The sequence below is a fragment of the Stomoxys calcitrans genome, chromosome 1 (genome assembly GCF_963082655.1).
Source record: "Stomoxys calcitrans chromosome 1, idStoCalc2.1, whole genome shotgun sequence".
In the NCBI taxonomy this organism is placed as follows: domain Eukaryota; kingdom Metazoa; phylum Arthropoda; class Insecta; order Diptera; family Muscidae; genus Stomoxys; species Stomoxys calcitrans.
Genome location: NC_081552.1, coordinates 179243373 through 179262394, shown reverse-complemented (window position 1 = coordinate 179262394; position 19022 = coordinate 179243373). Strand labels below are relative to the sequence as shown.

Below are 19022 nucleotides of genomic sequence, written 5' to 3'. Positions count from 1 at the left end.
CTTCTCTCAAATACCATTTATTTAAACCGCATATTGTCATTGGTTTAAGGGGAGTTAGAGGATGAAGCGTCCCCCAAACACATGGCCCCAAAATTAGTAGCCAAATTTGTTTTCTGATCTCAAATACCTTTGAGTTAAGCCGCATATTGGCATGGTCGAAATTTGTTTACCTTTTGGGGAAGGGGTGATGCGCTAAATACTTGGTCCTACATTTAGATATCAAATTCGTATTCTACTCCCAAATACCTTTATTTGAGCCCCATATTGCGATGGTCAGTAAAAAAATTGCTGTTTGTGGGGTATTTTGTGAAAGGGGTAGACCCTTCAGAAAATTGGTCCCGAAAATGGGTATCAATTCTTGCTCTACCCCCGAATACCTTTCATTGAAGCTCCACATTGACATGGTCTGTAAATATGCCCGATTTAGGAGTGTTTTGGGGAGGTCCCCCAAACACTAAGCCCGAAAATATATCAGCAACGTGCTCTATTCTCATATATCTATATATCATTTATTTGAACCCCATATTGGCATTGGCCTCAAAATTGGATATCAAATTCGTTTTCTAATCTCATTTAAACTCTTTATTGCAAAAGTCAGCAAATATGTCCGGTTTGTGGTATTGGTCCTAAAAACTATAAGTGTTTAGTTCCACTCTCTTTAAGACCCAAATTGTCTTGGTGAGCAAATACGTCCTATTTGGGGATTGTTATGGTGGTGGAACGTCCCCTTAACAGTTGGTCCCTAATGTTGATATCAGATACGTGGTCTACTCCTAAATACCTTTAATTTGAGCCCCATATTTCCATAGTCGGCAAACATGACCGGCTTGGGGGGTGTTTTGGGGGATGGGCGGCCACTCAGAGTTGGTCTTGAAAATATATATCGGATTCGTGTTCCACTCTAAAAACCCTCTTATTTGAGCCTCATATTGCAAAAGTCACCAAACACTTACTATTTGGGTGGTGTTGTGAGGGTAGGGTGGCCCCATAGACACTTTTCCCGAATATTGATACCAGATTTGTGCTTTACTCCCAAAGACCTTTTATTTGAGCCCCATTTGGCTATGGTCGTAAATTTGTCCCCTTTGGGGGAGGTTTTTGGGGAGAGGCGGCCCCCAAACACTTGGTCCCATATTTGGATATTAGATTATTATTCTACACTCAAATACTTTTTATTTAAGCCCGATATTCCCATGGTCAGTAAATAAGTCCTGTTTGGGGGGTGTTTTGGGAAGGGGTGGACCCCCAGAAACGTGGTCCCACATTTGGATATCAGATTCGTATTCTACTCGCAAATACCTTTCATTTGAGTCCCATATTGCCATGGTCGGGTAATATGTCCGATTTAGGGGTGTTTTGGGGGTTGGGGTGGTCCCCCTTACACTTGGTTCGACAATTGTATATCAGATGCGTTTTCTTATCCAAAATACCTTTCATTTGAGTCCCATATTGTCGTGATTGGTCTAAATATATGTTTGGTAGGTTTTAGGGTGGGGCGGCCCCCCTAGGTGCCCCATCCGAAATTTGGATACCAAATTTTTATTTTTAGGGTACTATATGAGAGCATACAAAATTTCGCTTAAATCGCACCACCCATCTCCGAGATCTGGCATTTCTGAAAATTAGGGTAAGGGGGAGGTTTTTTCACATATTTGTACTCCCAAACTGTATAAATTTCTTATGATGTGAACACTTTTTGCGGCAGAGTCATTGTAAATTTTTTCACAAATCCAGACCATGCGTAAAAATGAAAATCGAACCTCAAATGCCTTCGTAAATAGTACAATATGAAGCCGGTATTGGTTAAAATCGCAAAAAAAAATTAAGTCGAGTATCCCTGAAACAAGAAGAGATATTGTAGACCTACCTGCCAAAAGGCGTCCGGACAACCTAGGCACTTGAATTTTTGCACACGAACTGGCACCTCAGCTCTTACCATCTAACAAACATATATCTGTACCCGTTCTCATACGGCATATTTTTTGCTAGTTTTTTTCTTTATCTAGCCTACTGTGCGACAGTTTCCCTATTTCACAGTGTTCTTCGGACTGCGTAGACCCGTAAAGGTGATTACATCCCTCTGGCCAAACTGTCTGTTCTTTCATTCCCCCTTACTCCATTGTGGCCCGGCAACCAAACAATGCGGATCGTGCAATGCTTAAAAAAGGCGTTAATATTCTCTCTATAATCCAAGACTTTTCGTTACTGTACCGTCCTGCTTATATTTGTCCTAATGGTTAGATTTCTGTCCGTAAAGATGTTAATACTCGACGTCCTCACGCATTCTGCGACTGCCATCTAGTATCCAGTTGCATTTTGTTTTCTCTCCAACTAGCTTCCTTGTGTTGTCAGATGGTATGCCTCAGGTTAATTTAGATCAGTGCGTCTGCTAAAATGGTCCCCATTATTATTGGAATATCGGATCAATCGCATGTTCAATACAAACCAAGGCGTATGTAGAGTATGGTACTTGTATGATCACCCTTGACATTAGATAGACAGTTAAATACTCGTAAACGCATCCAATGACCATTTTAAATACATGCATACATGCTGTCCGATATAAGTTTAAGCTCAATGATAGGGGGCAACCTTTTTATAGCCGAGTCCGAACGGCGTGCCGCAGTGCGATACCTCTTGTTGGAGAAGTGTAACAGCTAGTACAGTATCCCACATATGTCGCCAGCATTAGGAGTGAATAATCACCGCTGAATTTTGCTAATGATGTTCTCGCCAGGATTCAAACCCAAAAGATCAGAGTCACATGCGGACATGTTAACTAACCTCTTCGCTGCGGTGGCCTTCGTCAACGCTAAGATAGCGTATGGTACATGGAGTTGAGGATACAAAGTTTTGAGTGGCAAGTCAAAACTGTGCTACGTGTTTAGTATATTTTAGCTTAATTTATATCTTATCGTTGTTTTAGCTCTAGGTCCTTGTTTATCCCTAGAGGCAACCCACTAAAGGAATATAGAACTCTGTTAGCCACTGTTGCACAGCTTAAATCCTTCTTATGTGAGCTATGGCCGTTCCTTGAAATCGTGTGAATAAAAGAAAGTGTTTTTGTTCGATGAATGCATCACCAACCCATGGTCCCTTTTTGGTAAAATGCTTCAGTTTTTGTTGTTGTAAATGTTGTTCTACTTCATGATATCACCAGCAGCTGGAATTATCTCACGTCGACGGGCAAGGGAGTTTGCTTGAGTTGGCCATTTTTTATTACAACCAGTTCAAAAGTTCGGAATTTTGCCAACAATTTAAGAAGTTCTTTATTGTTGTATCGTCATCTCTAAATGCTCTTTGGAGATTATTGTGGCACTTATGTAGAAGTGGCATTGGCACTGGCACTGGCAATACTATGAAAAGGACGATGTTGTTCCTATCCCACAAAGTGTAGTGTAAGTGTTGTTTATAATGACAATTACGACGATAGGGATTTTCAATGGTTTATGGTAAATAATGTCTTACATAGTTGAGATTTAAAAGATTACATTGTTAAGAAAAGTAAGGAAAAATTGATTCAATATTCCACAGTTGTCTTTAAGAATTTGATGTCAATGGAGTCATTAATACCGCCAGGATAACGGAATATACATACAATTAATTTAAGGAAAAATGGTTCAATGCATGCACCAAAGTTTCATATATACATAAAATGTCATATATCTCAACTTCAAAACATGTTAAAAGATTTTAAAAGAAATGGTCTTTCTGGGTAAGATATGCCACTATGGACATACACCTAAGCTAGTTATCAGGTTGTCTCGCATTCTTAATACTAAATAATACTAAACAAAGAGGATCTTAGTCAGGAATTCCGTGCTACTTACAAAATCCATAAGTTGGTTCATGTCCTAAGTTGGTTCATGTATGTTATTGTGTCTCCACCTATTTCCCGGTGTCTGTTTAAAAGTCGGGCAATGACATAGGAAATACTCCAACATCTCATTACCTTCCCCACATGCCATACACATGCTATCCCTTGCCGCAACGATTTTGCATAAACGAGCTTCATAGTCCTATATGTCCTGTTATGAAAACGGAAGCTATACTAATCTCTTTCTAACTTCCCTTCAGTAATAACCTCGTCTTCTCACTATCCGCTTCTCTCCAAAAGATTTATGTCCTACCGAACGTATCGCTGTTCCACAGTGTTACATGAGCATTCGTCCCCCACGCCCTTAACTTTAACTGCGTTGACCCCAATGGCTTCGGGTTAACCAAGTCTATTGACTGCCGTCCTCTGACCTTCACTGCCAAATCGTCAGGACTTTCTTTCCCACTTACTCCGCTCTGGCCCAGCATCCAAACGATAAAAATCGTGCTATTCGCAGAAAAGCCGTAAATCTCCTTCTTTCACTCCCAGACTCTTCGTGTCTTTACCATCCTGGTTGTTATTGCCTGACGGTCAGTTTATTGTTCGCAAAGATGTTTACACTCGACGTTCTTTGTCCTCCGTGATCACTCGAATGTAAAACAGATCTCAGATTCTAGGTTCTCAATATAGACCCCCAGGCCCATTCTGTCCTCTAGTTTGATCCATCTGTGTAGCATGACCTTCCAGATGGCAATACCGAGTTCCGTAAATCCAGGACTGTGCAGCTGGCAGAAGTGCCTCGCACACGACCACAAGTGTCGTCTCATATATCAGATCGGAAACCTCTTCCATTCCTCACCAGGTCTCCTATCGTTGCCTCGATTATACCTGCTCCTATCTTCTAACCATTCTCCCACCGCCTTAAGTCTCATAACCGCAGTGGCTGCCTAACACTTAATCTGTATGTTAATGGGTCGGATATCCATAGTCTCCAGTGCCCTATTGGGAATGGTACTCATCGCTCCGCCTAAGCCAAGACCATATGTTCTCTGAACATGTTGTATTGTCCTTACGTTGCACTTTTTCTCCATCGCAGTCCACCAAGCTACAGAGGCGTAAGTTAGTAGTGGTATGATCACGCTCCTGTAAAGCCAGTGGACTATCCTCGGATTCAGGCCCCAATACGACTTAATTCCTCATAGTGCCCAACCATCAATTAGAAGTATTAGAAAATCTGCGTAGCAGACGGGTTCATATCCTTCCTCAGTCAGCATACGCAATCAGTTATTTATGGTGGTCACACTTAAGAGTAGCGATAATTTCTTCCTTATTTTTTTTTTTGACATCAAAGGATTCTTCTACTTTAAGCACAACCTCGTTCAGGGCTGCCTTTACCGATCTTCTTTTGGCATAAGCATATTGGTTGTAGCTGAACAATTCGCTGGATGTCCTACTCGTTATAATGGTACCCATAATATGTTCCATGATTTTGAGTAGAAAGGACGTACGGATTATAGGAATTTGGTGCCCTTGGCAGGATTGGGTATAAGTACGCCCCTAGGCACGCACAGTGAATATATCTGACAGGTGGAACACCAGATAGCCCGCCTGTCTCTCTCTCTGCAGTAACGCTGGAAAGGCTCCATCAGGTCCTGATTAAATGGTTGAAAGCTCCTTAAGGCTTCCTTAACCATAAATTCCGTTATTATCAGCCTTCGATCAATCTCATTGTTCTCGAATTTGGAATCTCCATGTTTTCTGTTGTATCTCTTTGGATAATGAGTTTTCATCATGTCGTCTTCTAAAGTTTCAGTTCGGCCATGGGTTTTGAGAGTAACTTTTTTTATTTTGGCGTCGTCTTTAACGCTTTTGATCTGTTTGCAAAATAGATTTAAGTAGGTACGTTTTGCCGGATAGTTAAGATCTATGCTGATAGTCAGGTGGGACAGAATTCATGTCCCAGGCCATAGAGTGATGAGGGGTATGAAGTTGCCAAAAGGCAGGCTAGGAATAAATCGATATGTGACAGGTACATCTAATAATACTTATGGAATCAGAGGGTTACCAGGTTTTCGGAGGAGTTGGAATTAATGCACCACCTACAATCGTTTTTGTCAATGGCCCGTCCTGGCAGAAAGAAAATATAGAGTAATGGACAAGATGCTTTAACCTGCATGATTTTTTGGCCCAACACCGAAAGATAATTTTTTCATTTGTTGGGAGCATATCGAAATATTCATTTCCGACCCTATATACATTCGTGATAGTCGTAATAATTTATGGTAATCTGTTTATTGAAATCATGCTGCATTCTACAGAACTATTTGATATTGAGATAAAACTTTTGACAATTTTTTTTTGTCCATAGGTGGGAAAAATTCGAAGATCGGCTTTTTCGGATTACGACTTGATATAGTCACCATATAAACCGATCTGCCAATTTAAGGTCGTAGCCCGAATTCGCTGAAACTTGGGACAGTGAGTTGTGTTAACCCCCTCTATATCCTTGTTCAATACGGTTTATATTGGATATATCTGTCTATATTCCTATCCCCCGATTTAAGGTCAAAAGGTGCATTTATCAACCGAATTCGCCGAAATTTGGCACAATGAAATGCCTTAGGGTCCTCGACATTCGTACCGAGTATTTTAAAGATCGAACTATTGTATAAGTAAATATAAGTTGCCATATAAATATACAGGCCTCCCGCCTTTATGATATTAGGTCAGTTAAAACCACATTTTCTATCCGCTTTTACTGAAGTTCAACGCGTTGAGATACGTTAAACAACTCGAAATTCGTACCGCCTATGGTCAAGATTTAGCTTTATTTTGATATAGAGACCATATATACCTATCTCCCAGTTTAAGTCTTGGGGCCCACAAAAGCAGCGTTTATTACCCGATTTCCGATTTGGCACACTGAGCTGTTAGAGGCTCTATGACATCCGTATTCGATATGGCTAAGATCGGTCTATATTTGAATATAGCTGCCATTGAGATCAATCTCCTGATTTAAGGTTTTGGACCCATAGAAGTCACAATTATTATCAGGTTGCGCTGAAATTTAACACAGCGAGCTATGTTTGGTTTGGGATTTCCGTGTTCTATATGGTTCAGATCGGGTTATATTTGGATATAGCATATATACCGATTTCGCGATGTCCGTGCCGAGTTTGGTCCAAATGGGACCATATTTCGATAAAGCTACTATGGATTCATAAATGATCCAATTGTCACCGGATTATGATGAAAGGTGGTTAATATAGTATATGTACAGTTATGTGCGAAAAAATAATCGCAGCGGCTTGACAAATAAAGGATTCTAAAGCGAGTAAGGTGAAAGCTAAATTTATGGTTTCTTAAAATTTTTTATTGCATATACACTGTACAAGATATTCCCGTTGCGAAAATGACAAACATGCTCCGATATTTCCCAAGAAAGCACTATTGCTACAAAACGTCCAATTTTAGGTTGTGCGAAATAATGTGGACGGTAAGTAAATTCCTTTAAAAAATTTTTAAAATTCATAAAAAGACGTTACTTCAAGTGACTTCAAAAGACGTTACTTATTTGTTTGTTAGAATGTTAAAACAAGAGTTTAGATCAAACATTTTATTTTAACTTAAATTTTTTTTACTTTAAACCTAGGCAGATCAAGGCACTGTGACCCTGTCCAAAAAAAAAAAAAAAATATTCAAAAGCTACTATACTTAGGAAATTACTATCGGAAAGCGGTTGAATTGCTTACGGTTTCAAAAATACTGATGGATAATGCTGTGAAATAGATACCCAAAAAGGAAACTTGCATCAAGAAACCGAAAGTTGTGAGGCGAAGTATAGAACGATCAGAAAAATCTGTTCACCTCTCCTAAACGAAGGAAAAAAGTTTGTAAAATATTAAAGTTCTTACTTAATTTCTACAAAAGAGATCGTATAGGGGATAACTCCATGTAATGAGACCGGCTAAAGCCTCAGCAAACAGGGGACAATCGAGTGGGCTTCTTGTATCGTATGTGTGGCATCATAATATCTCCAAATTACAGAATTGTATCTTTCCATTATCGGAAAACTATAGGCAAGTCAGACAAATTTTCCGACTGGATAAGAACTTTTTAGGCCACTTCTTGGTATAGGAGCAATAAAATATCTGTCCTAGAGTGGCACCCAATGTCTCCGAATTTTAATTCGATTGAAAATCAGCAGAGTATCGTTAAAACTCAAATAGGACCACTATTTCCCGTCCAACTCAGATAAATTTTGGTTAATCATTTAAGATTCGGTGGTGGGTATAAAAATGGAGATCCTGGGCGGGGGTGAAAATGCCTACCACTCACGCAAGCACGTATGTATCAAAGGCCTGCACAAGATCATTCATTTCCGATTTCAGGACACACTAACAACCATAAAGTATTTCTAGAACTGAAATACGAAGTGAGTGAATGCAACGAGAGAAGAAAAGAGCTTTGCCTGAATCATACATGCGAATAAATGCATTGTACAACGTGCACTCATTCAAATCTTAATTAATCTCTCTTTTTACATTCACTCACCTCGTTGTCTTCGTGACTTGTTATCTGCTTAACTCAGTTCTCAAGTGTCTCATACAATTTTTTAATTTTTAAACGAAGATTTCAGTTCTTGAAATACTACATGGTTGCTAGCGTGTCTTGAAATCGGAAATGAATGGCCTTGTGCAGGCATTTGGTACATACGTGCTTGCGTGAGTGGTAGGCATTTTCACCCCCGCTCATGTTCTCCATTTTTATACCCACCACCGAAGGATGGGGGTATATTTATTTAGTCATCCCGTTTGCAACACATCGAAATATCCATTTCCGACCCTTTAAAGTATATATATTCTTGATCAGCGTAAAAATCTAAGACGATCTAGCCATGTCTGTTGAAATCACGCTACAGTCTTTAAAAATAGAGAAATTGAGCTGAAACTTTGCACAGATTATTTTTTTTTTGTTCATAAGCAGGTTAAGGCTGAAATTTTCGACAGTGAGTTGTACTAGGCCAGTCGACATCTTTCTTCAATTTGGCCCAAACCGGTCCAGATTTGGATATAGCTGCCATATAGACCGATCGCTCGATTTAAGGTCTTGCGCCCATAAAAGGCGCACTTATTGTCTGATTTTGGCAAAATTTGGGACAGTGAGTTGTGTTAGGCCCTTCGACATCCCCTTTCAATTTGGTCCAGATCGGACTAGATTTGAATATAGCTGCCATATAGACCGATCTCTCGATTTATGGTTTTGGGCCCATAAAAGGCGTATTTATTCCCCGATGTCGGCGAAATTTGCTACAGTGAGTTAAGTTAAACCCCTCGACATATTTCTACAATTTAGCCGAGATCGGTCCAGATTTGGATATAGCTGCCATATAGACCGATCTGCCGATTTAGGGTCTTAGGCCCCGTAAAAGCCGCATTTATTATCCGATTTTGCTGAATTTCGGGACAATGAGTTGTATTAGGCTCCTCGACATCTCTCTTTAATTTGGCCAGATGGATCCAGATTTGGATATAGCTGTTATATAGACCGATCTCTCGATTTAAGGTTTTGGGCCATAAAAGGTGCATTTATTGTCCGGTTGTGCCTAAATTTGGGACAGTTAGTTGTGTTAGGCTCTTCGACATTTTTCTTCAACTTGGTTCAAGTCGGTCCAGATTTGGATATAGCTGCCACATAGAACGATCTCTCGATTTTAAGTCTTGGCCCCATAAAAGGCGCATTCATAATCCGATTTCACTTATATTTTGTTTCTTTTATTCGTTTATAATCTCTTTTTCTCTCAAGGGTATTACAATGGGCCAAACCGGCCTTCAATTGAACTCACCTATGGTAGACAACCCATTCAACCTAAACTGCACTAGTTTACATACTTTTAGTATGTGACACTACTATATTGAATACTCTTTTTTGTTACCTTATTTCTATCCCATGGTCTCTAAAGTGTCCTTACAATATTTCAATACAATTTATAACGTACACTTACTTTAAAATTATTCATTATAAAATTTTCTTTGACCATTGCACAAATTTGCTAAAGTTTCCATGTGATGTTAACTTAAATCCTAAATAGCTTTCAACAGACTTTTCAATCAACACAAAAGACATTATCCAAAAGAAGGGAGAAAGTTAATGCTTTATTCGAATATTCAGAAGAACGAGAAGAAGTTGGAAATGGAGTCGTTATAGACTTTAATAAAGGAACGATACACATATATACATGTCTGAGTTTCTCATCACATATGCAAATAACATACAAACATACACACATTCGTACATATTTCTGTATACAAATAAACACACTCGTATATAAATTGTATATAATCCTATGTGCTCACGTATAAGAAGTAAGCTTCTGCTTTGCTTTAAAGTCAACGGTCTTTGGGGTAAATGTCATTTAAAAATTGCATACACAAAAGTGCATTTATTGGCAACACAGTAGACCAATAAAATAGCAACACTCTCGTTCGATGTGATTCAAACCGGACTATGTTTTTGTATAATTACTATATGAACTTATCTCTCGATAGGAATATGGGTTAGACACATCTTATTTGTATATAGCATTCATTTAGAAAATTTAAACTGCTAGCGCTCCCAAATTACGTAGTGTTTGTTTAATATTTATGCAACTGTAAAGGTACCCACTCTAAATGCGATACCATTGAAGTCGTATTTGGGTAAAGCTGAATTTGTCCACAGCTCCTCCAGTCTTCAGCCAATATTGTCAAATTCATTCGATTCTCATAAAAAAATTCTTCTATAGTTTAGCAGAATGTACTTCCAGCTGCTATTTAGCATAACATTACTGCTTATCAAGGCTATTTTATGAATGCAAAGGATATAGAGTGAGAAGAGAGAGAAGAGTGAGTTTTAATGTATCAACGACCGACCGACCGAACGGTTGGACTTGCCTATGTGAGAAGCCATTGTTGCAACAGCAATAAGTATTATGAGCAACAAAAACAAAAGCCTAGCCTACCTACCCTGTCAGTATGTGTGTACGCACATACACACACCCATATATAGTTCAATGGCCAAGTGTTTGTTGCATGAGATGGTGCTGTTGCCTTGTGGTGAAAGTTCTTTCATTTTACATAAACTAAACACCGCAACAGCATTTGCATTCTGCTTAAAATTCGACTAAAACCCATATGGGTATATACATCCACATGAGCAAAAGCATGCACATACATATGGACACATGTCCACTTACATGTGTCTACTTAAAAAGGACACTTCTTCTTACACACACAAAAGTACACAGTAACATACTCACATATATGTAAGCACTCTTATGTAGGCTTTGCAGATGTATGCACTGCCTAGGACAAAAAGCGACATAAACAATGACAGGCTGCGCAACTGTTCGTCTGTCTGGTCTCATCTTAGAATCAAACTTTGCCCATTTGCAACTCAAATTCATACGCCATGACGTGCAATAGACTCACACCACCAAACATACATGTGGTGGGGAAGGACAGACAGCATTACCCCAGCCGACATCACAATGTGTGTGATGACCATTTTTGCAATTTTACATTTTCCGATGTGTTCATGTGTGTGTGAGTGTGTAAAAGTATCTCGCATGCATCACCATAATAAAAGGGTTCTTCTATGCTCCACAATGTCAACACAGCGGTATGGGTAGCCCAAACCCCCCTAGATTCACACTCCATCTTCCTGCCCCCATTTGTTTTCTGTGAGTTGTGGCAGTTTTTATTGAAGTGCTATGCCGGCTAAATTCGCATAAAATGAAAACACGCTGTCTACAACCTTTTCTACAAGTTTTTGGTGGAAAAAAGTTTATGGCCGTTATCATGGTTGGAAGTTCTGCTTTTCAGGCAATGGTTTCAGTTTGGTCTTTTTGTCGAAGGATGGAGGTATATTCATTTTGTCACTCCGTACGAAACATATCGAAATATCAAATTTCAACCTTCAATGTGTATACACATATTCTTTATCGTTCTAAAATTCAAACACGATTTAGCCATGACCGTCGGTCTGTGGTAATCACGCTACAATCCTTAAAAATTTAGATATTGAGCTGAAATTTCGCAAAGTTTACTTTTTATACCCACCACCATAGGATGGGGGTATACTAATACGTAACACTTCGAAATATTCGTCTAACATCCCATAAAGTATGTATAGTCTTGATCGTCTCGACGTTCTGAGTCGCTAGACCGGCTCATGTCCGTCCGTCCGTTAGTCGAAATCACGAAAGCGGTCGAACGCGTAATAGCTCCCATATAAACCGATCTCCCGATTTGACTTCTTGATCCCCTGGAAGCCGCAATTTTTGTCTGATTTGGCCGAAATTTTGCATGTGCTGTTCTGTTAGGACTTTCAACAACTATGCTAAGTACGGTCCAAATCGGTTTATAACCTGATATAGCTCCCATATAAACCGATCTACCGATTTGACTTATTGATTCAGACCGGCCTAACATAGCACGCTTTCACTTGTTTTTTGTTACTTGTTATGCAGTCGAAACCGCATAACTGTAATACGCTTTAGTGAAAACTACCGCTTAATTGAAGCTTGGTGGGAAGAACCATACTTTTTGGTTTTATTCATTCCAATAAAAATCGGTTAAATGAAATATCGTTTAACTAAAAATTCTGCTTAACTGAAATAGAATCCTCAAATCTCTGGAAAACCATAGGCTTAGTTTGAAAAAAGGGTGCGACTTCTAATCCGCCCATACAACTTTGAACATACAGGGTAGCTGACACGAATTATTACAAAGTTCACACTGTTATATATATCAAACTAGAAATGATATCTACATGATATTCGTTTTATTGACAGCTCATTATATTGCTACAAGCCACCAAAAGCTTCCGAGTTTATTTAAAAAGAAAGTTATTCGTGATGGAGTTCAAGCATTAAAGTGTGATGCGTGATAGGGAATCACAACCGCCCAGCAATAGCGAACTCAAACACCTCAAGGTAGAAAAAATGTTTTTGTATAGCACAGTAAATCGTTATAATGATACTGGTAGCATTGCCAAACGTCACTTTGGTGGTCCAAATAAAGATTGTAACAACACCTGAAATGGTTCGACGAGTCAAGGCTCATATTGAACGAAATCTACGCCGTAGTGGCAGCAATATGGCTAAACGACTAAAAATATCCTGGGAATGGATGCAATAATGTCGAAAATGAGTTTAAGGTTAAGGCCTTACAAATTCCAAAAGGCACACACTCTTATACCACAGCATACAAAACATCGCAAAGGATTTGCTACGCTTGCGTGAACGTGGCGAATTGCCAAACGTCGTGCTCTCTGATGAGAAAAATTTCCCAATTGACCTATTCGTATAGTATTAAAATTATTGTGTTTACTAACATGTACAACAATTTGAGCCACCGCTCCCCAATCGTTCTAATGAGCCTGGCGCCAAAGTTAAAGCGATTTACTGACGGGAATATATTTCATAAGTTGCTTTTGTGCCGTGGGACCGCACACATTTCGGTTATAGACCATGAAATACCAACCAGCTCGGCACTGTCACCTAAAACTCATGTAAACACAAAATGGCCAAAGAATCATGTAGCGCCCTTCATTTTGTTCACGCAGTGGCTGTCAGGTTAGAAAGATGCCAATACCTAGACTTTACTATTGGGGTCAACTAAGAGAGCAAGGTTAAACGGATATAAACGGATATACTTGTGCGCTTGCAACTCATTTTTTGACTGGCTTTGTGCAAAAGTCAAGGCACAATGTGGTTATATCGAGCAAAGTCAATGGATTCTGGAATGATAAAAAGAGTGGTCGTTTGAATTGGTTGCTCTTCTTTTCAGCTACCTCGTATATCTTAACAAGCATTCGGCTTGTTGTGCGCTCTAAATTCATAGAGTATTCCCGAGGAGATCTTAATCAGGAATTCCATGCTGCTCGGAAGACCTTTAATTGTTTTCAATTATATGCCAATAAGTTTGGGTCTGTGGGCTGGGAAAGCTTGACATTGACATAGAAAATGTTCCAACATCATCATCTTCGCTACATGCCCTACACATGCTGTCACTTACCCCACATATTTTGATTAAGTGCGCATGTATTATGCCCCCTATTCAATTTTAAGCTCAATGATAGCTGAGTCCAAACGGCATGCCGCAGAGCGACATCTCTTTGAGGGGAAGTTTTAACATGGCAAAGTACCTCACAAATGTCGCCAGCATTACGAGGGGATAATCCGCCCCATGCCACTATGGACATACACCTAAGCCAGTAATCGGCTAGTTGTGCGTTCTTAACCCTGAACCGTCTGGAAGAACACCTCAGGGAAGGCCATTTTCCAAACGCCAGCAGGAAGACGGGCCTAATGAATTTGGAAAAAAATTTCGAGATAGTTTTCTCCGTTCTCAAATGGCAGATTATTTATCAGTTTTTTTCGATTCTATCCCACAGTGCGTTCGTGCAAGCGCAATAAAAGTTTTGTTCTTTTGAGTTTAACTTTTTCTGCTTTGGTGTGGGTTAGTTTAAATTGAAAAGAGGGTGCGGATATTAATCCGCCCCATGCCACTATGGACATACATCTATGCGAGTAATCGGCTTGTTGTGTGCTCTAAATACTAAAAAAAGTAACAACAACATAAAAAAAGTAAAATCTAAGTTAGGAATTCCGTGCTACTTACAAAATCCTTAATTGTTATCCATGGCACGCCCCTAAGTTGGTTCATGTCTGGTATTGTGTCCCAAATTAAGTGCCGGTATCTGTTAGACGCGAAAGCCGAGCAATGACACATATGCTCCAACATCTCATCATCTTCCCCGTATGCCCTACACATGCCATCACTTGTCGGACCGATTTAATGATACCGAGAGCTATACTGACCTCCTTCTTACTTCATTTCCTCGTCTTCTCACGATCTAGATCTCCCCATAGGATTTTTGCCGTCCTACGGACCGTTTCGCTATTCCACGGTGTTGCATGTGTTCGTCGCCCACGCCCTTATCTCCGACTGGGTCGAGCCGAAAGTCTTCGGGTTAGCCAAGTTTACTGACGGCAGTTCTCTGGACTTCACTGCCAAATCGTCTGCTTTCTTATTCCCTCTTATTCCGTAATGGCTCGGCACCCAAACGATGCAGATCGTGGCATCCTCAGAGAAGGCGTTAATCTCCTTCTTACATTCCAAGACTGTTCGTGATCTTACCTTCCTGGTTGTTATTGCCTTTATGGCCTGTTTACTGTCGGTAAAGATGTTCATATTCGACGTCCTCGCGTTAACACCACACCACCTCACGCACTCCGTGATCGCCCGATCTGCCGGCAGCACTGTATTATGGTTAAGCAGCCTAAAATAGATCTCAGTCCCTGGGTTCTCAATGCAGACCCCCAAGACTTCTCCGTCCTCTACATGTGTAACATGATCTATCAAATGACAATACAAGAGTGTGCCGCTGGCAGCAATTCCTCGCATTCGACCTCAGGTGTCGTCTTGGACATCCGATCGGAAACTTCTTCCATTCCTTCCTCGTTTTCTATCGTCGCTTAGATTAAATCGCGATGGTATGAGCTGCTCCCATCCTTAATCCATTCTCCGATCACCTTAAGTCTCACAGCCGCAAGAGCTGCCTCACACTTTATCTGTATGTCTATGGGTCGGATATCTAGAATAGTCGCCAATGCTTTAGTGGGTGTGTTCCTCATCGCTCTGCCTATGCCAAGGCAACATGTTCTCTGAACCTGTTGTATGGTCCTTTTGTCACACTTTTCACCATCGCATTCCACCAAACTACTGAGGCGTAAATAAGTACTCGTATTGGTCTAATCTTGCTACTGTAGTGCCAATGGACTATCCTTGGATTCGGGCTAAATTTTGAGCCTACGGCCCGTCTAAATAGTGTCCAACATCTGTGAGCCTTCTCAGTACGCTCCAGAATGTGACACTTCCAATTAAGCTTTCTGCCCAAGATCGCACCTAAATAATTGACCTTGTCAGATATCGAAATTGTTTTATTGAGGAAACGTGGTGCGTCAAATTTGCCCACCTTGGTCTTCTTCTTGAACAGGCATATTTCAGTCTTCTTTGGGTTAACATTGAGGCCCCATGGTCTAGCCCAGTCATATGCGATTTGCAAGACCCTTTCGGCCATTCTGCATAGCTGGTTCGGATCCTTACCCCTTAGAAGTATTATAACATCGTGTGCGTAGCAGGTCACATATGGTGGTCACCAATGGGAGAGGCGATAAAAGGCCCCCCTGCGGCGTGCCTTGTCACACTTTTTCCCCAATATTTATGTCATGCGTGGGCGTTAATCATCGTGGTTGTTAAAGCCCAATACCCATGTTGACATTCGAAGTGCTCGCGTAGACACCATTCTACCTCAATCATCCCGTGATCATCCGGGTTTCCTCCTGCATGACCGGGCTATGGTCAGGCAGTCGGAAACATGTCTCAGTCTCTGGGTCCACTATATAGACCCCAGGCCTACTCAGTCCTTAAGTTTGATCCGTCGGTGTAACATGAACTTCCAGGTGGCAATGCCACAGTTTCATCGATTCAAAACTGTGCCGCTATATATATATGATATGATCTGCTTCTTATATACACTCTCCCATCGCCTTAATTCTTATAGCCGTAGTGGCCGTCTCTTACTTAATTTGTATGTCTATGGGATGGATATCTAAAATTGTCTCCAGTGCGCTAGTGGGCGAGGAACTCATCTCCCCGCCTCTAGCCAGACAACTTGTTCTCTAAACCAGCAATGTCCTCATGTTGGATTTTTGCTCCATCCCCGTCCACCAAACTACTGAGGCGTTAGTTGGTTTTGGTCTAAACACTCTCCCGCAGTGGAAAATCCTCGGACTCATTTCCACCCTACGGCCCGTCTGCATAGTGTCAAACATCAGTGAGACTTTTCAGTGCGCTCCCGAATATGGCACTTCCAGTTCAATTTTATAACCAAGAGTACTCCAAAGTAATTGACCTTATCGAATATCGTCGAAGATCTCCAAGACCCTTTCGGCCCATCTGCTTTGGACCAATTTGTTGTGTTAGGTACCGACAGTTGTGAACATCTTTCCTACAAAATGTGTATGTATACCATAGATTGGCAGCATATTAACTCTTCTAATTCTAATTCCCTAGGGCATATTAAAAACGAATAGAAGTACACGGACAGTGTGTCTTCGTTCGACTGCCTCTATTTCAATTAGCTGATGTTTGATGATTCCCACACAAACACAGTTTGGCCTTTTCAACAGTGTTAGTGTGCCCATCACTGATGTGTACCAACCTAAAGTTCAAATGACTCTTAAAACATTGTACATAGGCGGCAGTAGGGTAATGTGGCAAGGTGTTTTTAAACACAAAATCATGCGATGGATGATACACAGGTTCGATTCTAAGCAGCAATATTTTTTAAATCTTAAAAAAAGCATTTGCACTACATGTTGACAAATTGTTGAACATCTGTGAATGTTTCCTTCACAAAAACTGTTTTAGATTTACAAACATTTGTGGATGATCAGATAAAACGTGTGTATTGATTCACTTTTATGAAACAACGAGCTGACCCGGGCCCGCTCCGCTGCGCTTTCTTTTACTTTATATAGAACAAAACATTCCTTGGAATATTTATTTTGGACAATTAAAGAACTTTTAGTGATATACCATGCCACGAATATAGTATGACTAACAGTTTAATAATATAAGTGCCTGTATCTGAATCCCATATGATCTTTATTGGTTTACGAATTTAAGTTTGGATATAAGGTGTACTCCATTCTTAAAATATTTTATTTCAGCCCGATATTCCAAGGGGGTGCCCAGATACTTGGCCCTGAAAAAATATCAGCATCGTGCTCTTCTCTCAAATACCAATTTTTTAAACTCATATTGCCATTGGCTTAGGAGGAGTTTACAGGATGAGGCGGCCCCAAACACATGGCCCCAAAATAGGTTACCAAATTCGGTTTTATAATCTAAAATACTTTCATTTGAGCCACATATATGCATGGTCGAAAAATTGCTTCCCTCTGGGGGTGTTTTGGGAAAGGGGTGATGCCCCCCCCCCCCCCCCAATACCTTGTATTTCAATTCGCTCCACCCATCTCTGAGATCTGGTGTTTCTGAAAATTAGGGTAAGGGGGAGGGTCCGCAAGTAATATCTCAATGTTTAGAACCGCTATCCAATATCTCATCGTTCCACTCACAACCTTCACATACAGAACGGGCTTGCTGTATATTCACCGGGATACTGTAGCCAATAGAACTTCATCACACCAGCTAAATAATATCAAAGAGGGACGCCCAACACCCAGCGCAGATTATTACCAAATGCAATATATTGTAAACCCAGTGCAGTAAATTTTATCAAAAGGAAGACAGTGTTGCCAAATCGAAAAATATTGGAAATAATTCTGGAACTTTTGAACGGATAGAGATAAGTACACCAAACTTTACAAAGTCAATGTCCAATAATTCCAAAAATTATGCAAAATTTGGAAACCCTAGTAGGTCCAGAGGCTGATCCATAGGGCTTGAGTATGTCAAACTTTGTTCTGCTTGCCAAACAGTCATTTATAGGCCGATTGGCTTGATATTTGTAAAGATAGAGCTCGTAAAACCCTACAAATACATGCGGAAATGTTGAGTATATCTCTAACGGTTTGTGAGTTATTGGACTTAAAACCATTTTTTTTAATTTTTGTCAAGGTTTGGTCGGTATTTCTGAAATTGTAAGGCTTTTTGGATCCCGATTAAAAAATTTAAGACATCGTTAGAAAGGTTATAAGATTCTACGAGCGTTAAAAAAATTATGCAAATTTTCCCTTCCGATCAAAATTTATTCGCTAACATTTGCAAAAAAATCAAAAGCTAGGGTATTTTTTGCAAAAAAGTAAAATTTTTCCAGCAGGTGTTATTTTCTATTGTATGTTTTAAAGAGGGCTAAATTTAGATGCGATGAATGAAGCGGAAGTACCGATTTGACCAACAAGGCCGTCCCAAAATTGACCATTTTTAGATAAAAAATTAGTTTTTCCTAAAATTTCTCAGCATCGACTACAAAGTTCTTAACATTTTCAAGGAGCCCCACATCTCCACTCACAATCTGCAAAAGGTTTATTCATCTAAGCTATAAACGCGTGAGAAACATCTAGTTTACTAAAAAGGTTCACTTTAGCATGGTTTGTACCTTATTTTGGCCAGGTGAAACGCTTTTTATAACA

The 19022-nt window shown here is 40.1% G+C and overlaps 1 protein-coding gene across 1 annotated transcript in view; it reads left to right on the top strand.

Annotated features, from left to right (window-relative positions):
* The window catches only part of LOC106094809 (homeobox protein caupolican), a 204175-nt gene extending 186016 nt beyond the window's left edge, over window positions 1-18159 (top strand). The window contains exon 4 of the mRNA XM_059367969.1: window positions 18021-18159. Coding sequence (XP_059223952.1) covers window positions 18021-18159 — 139 coding nt within the window. The remainder of the gene's footprint in view (window positions 1-18020) is intronic.
* The last annotated feature ends 863 nt before the right edge of the window (window positions 18160-19022 follow it).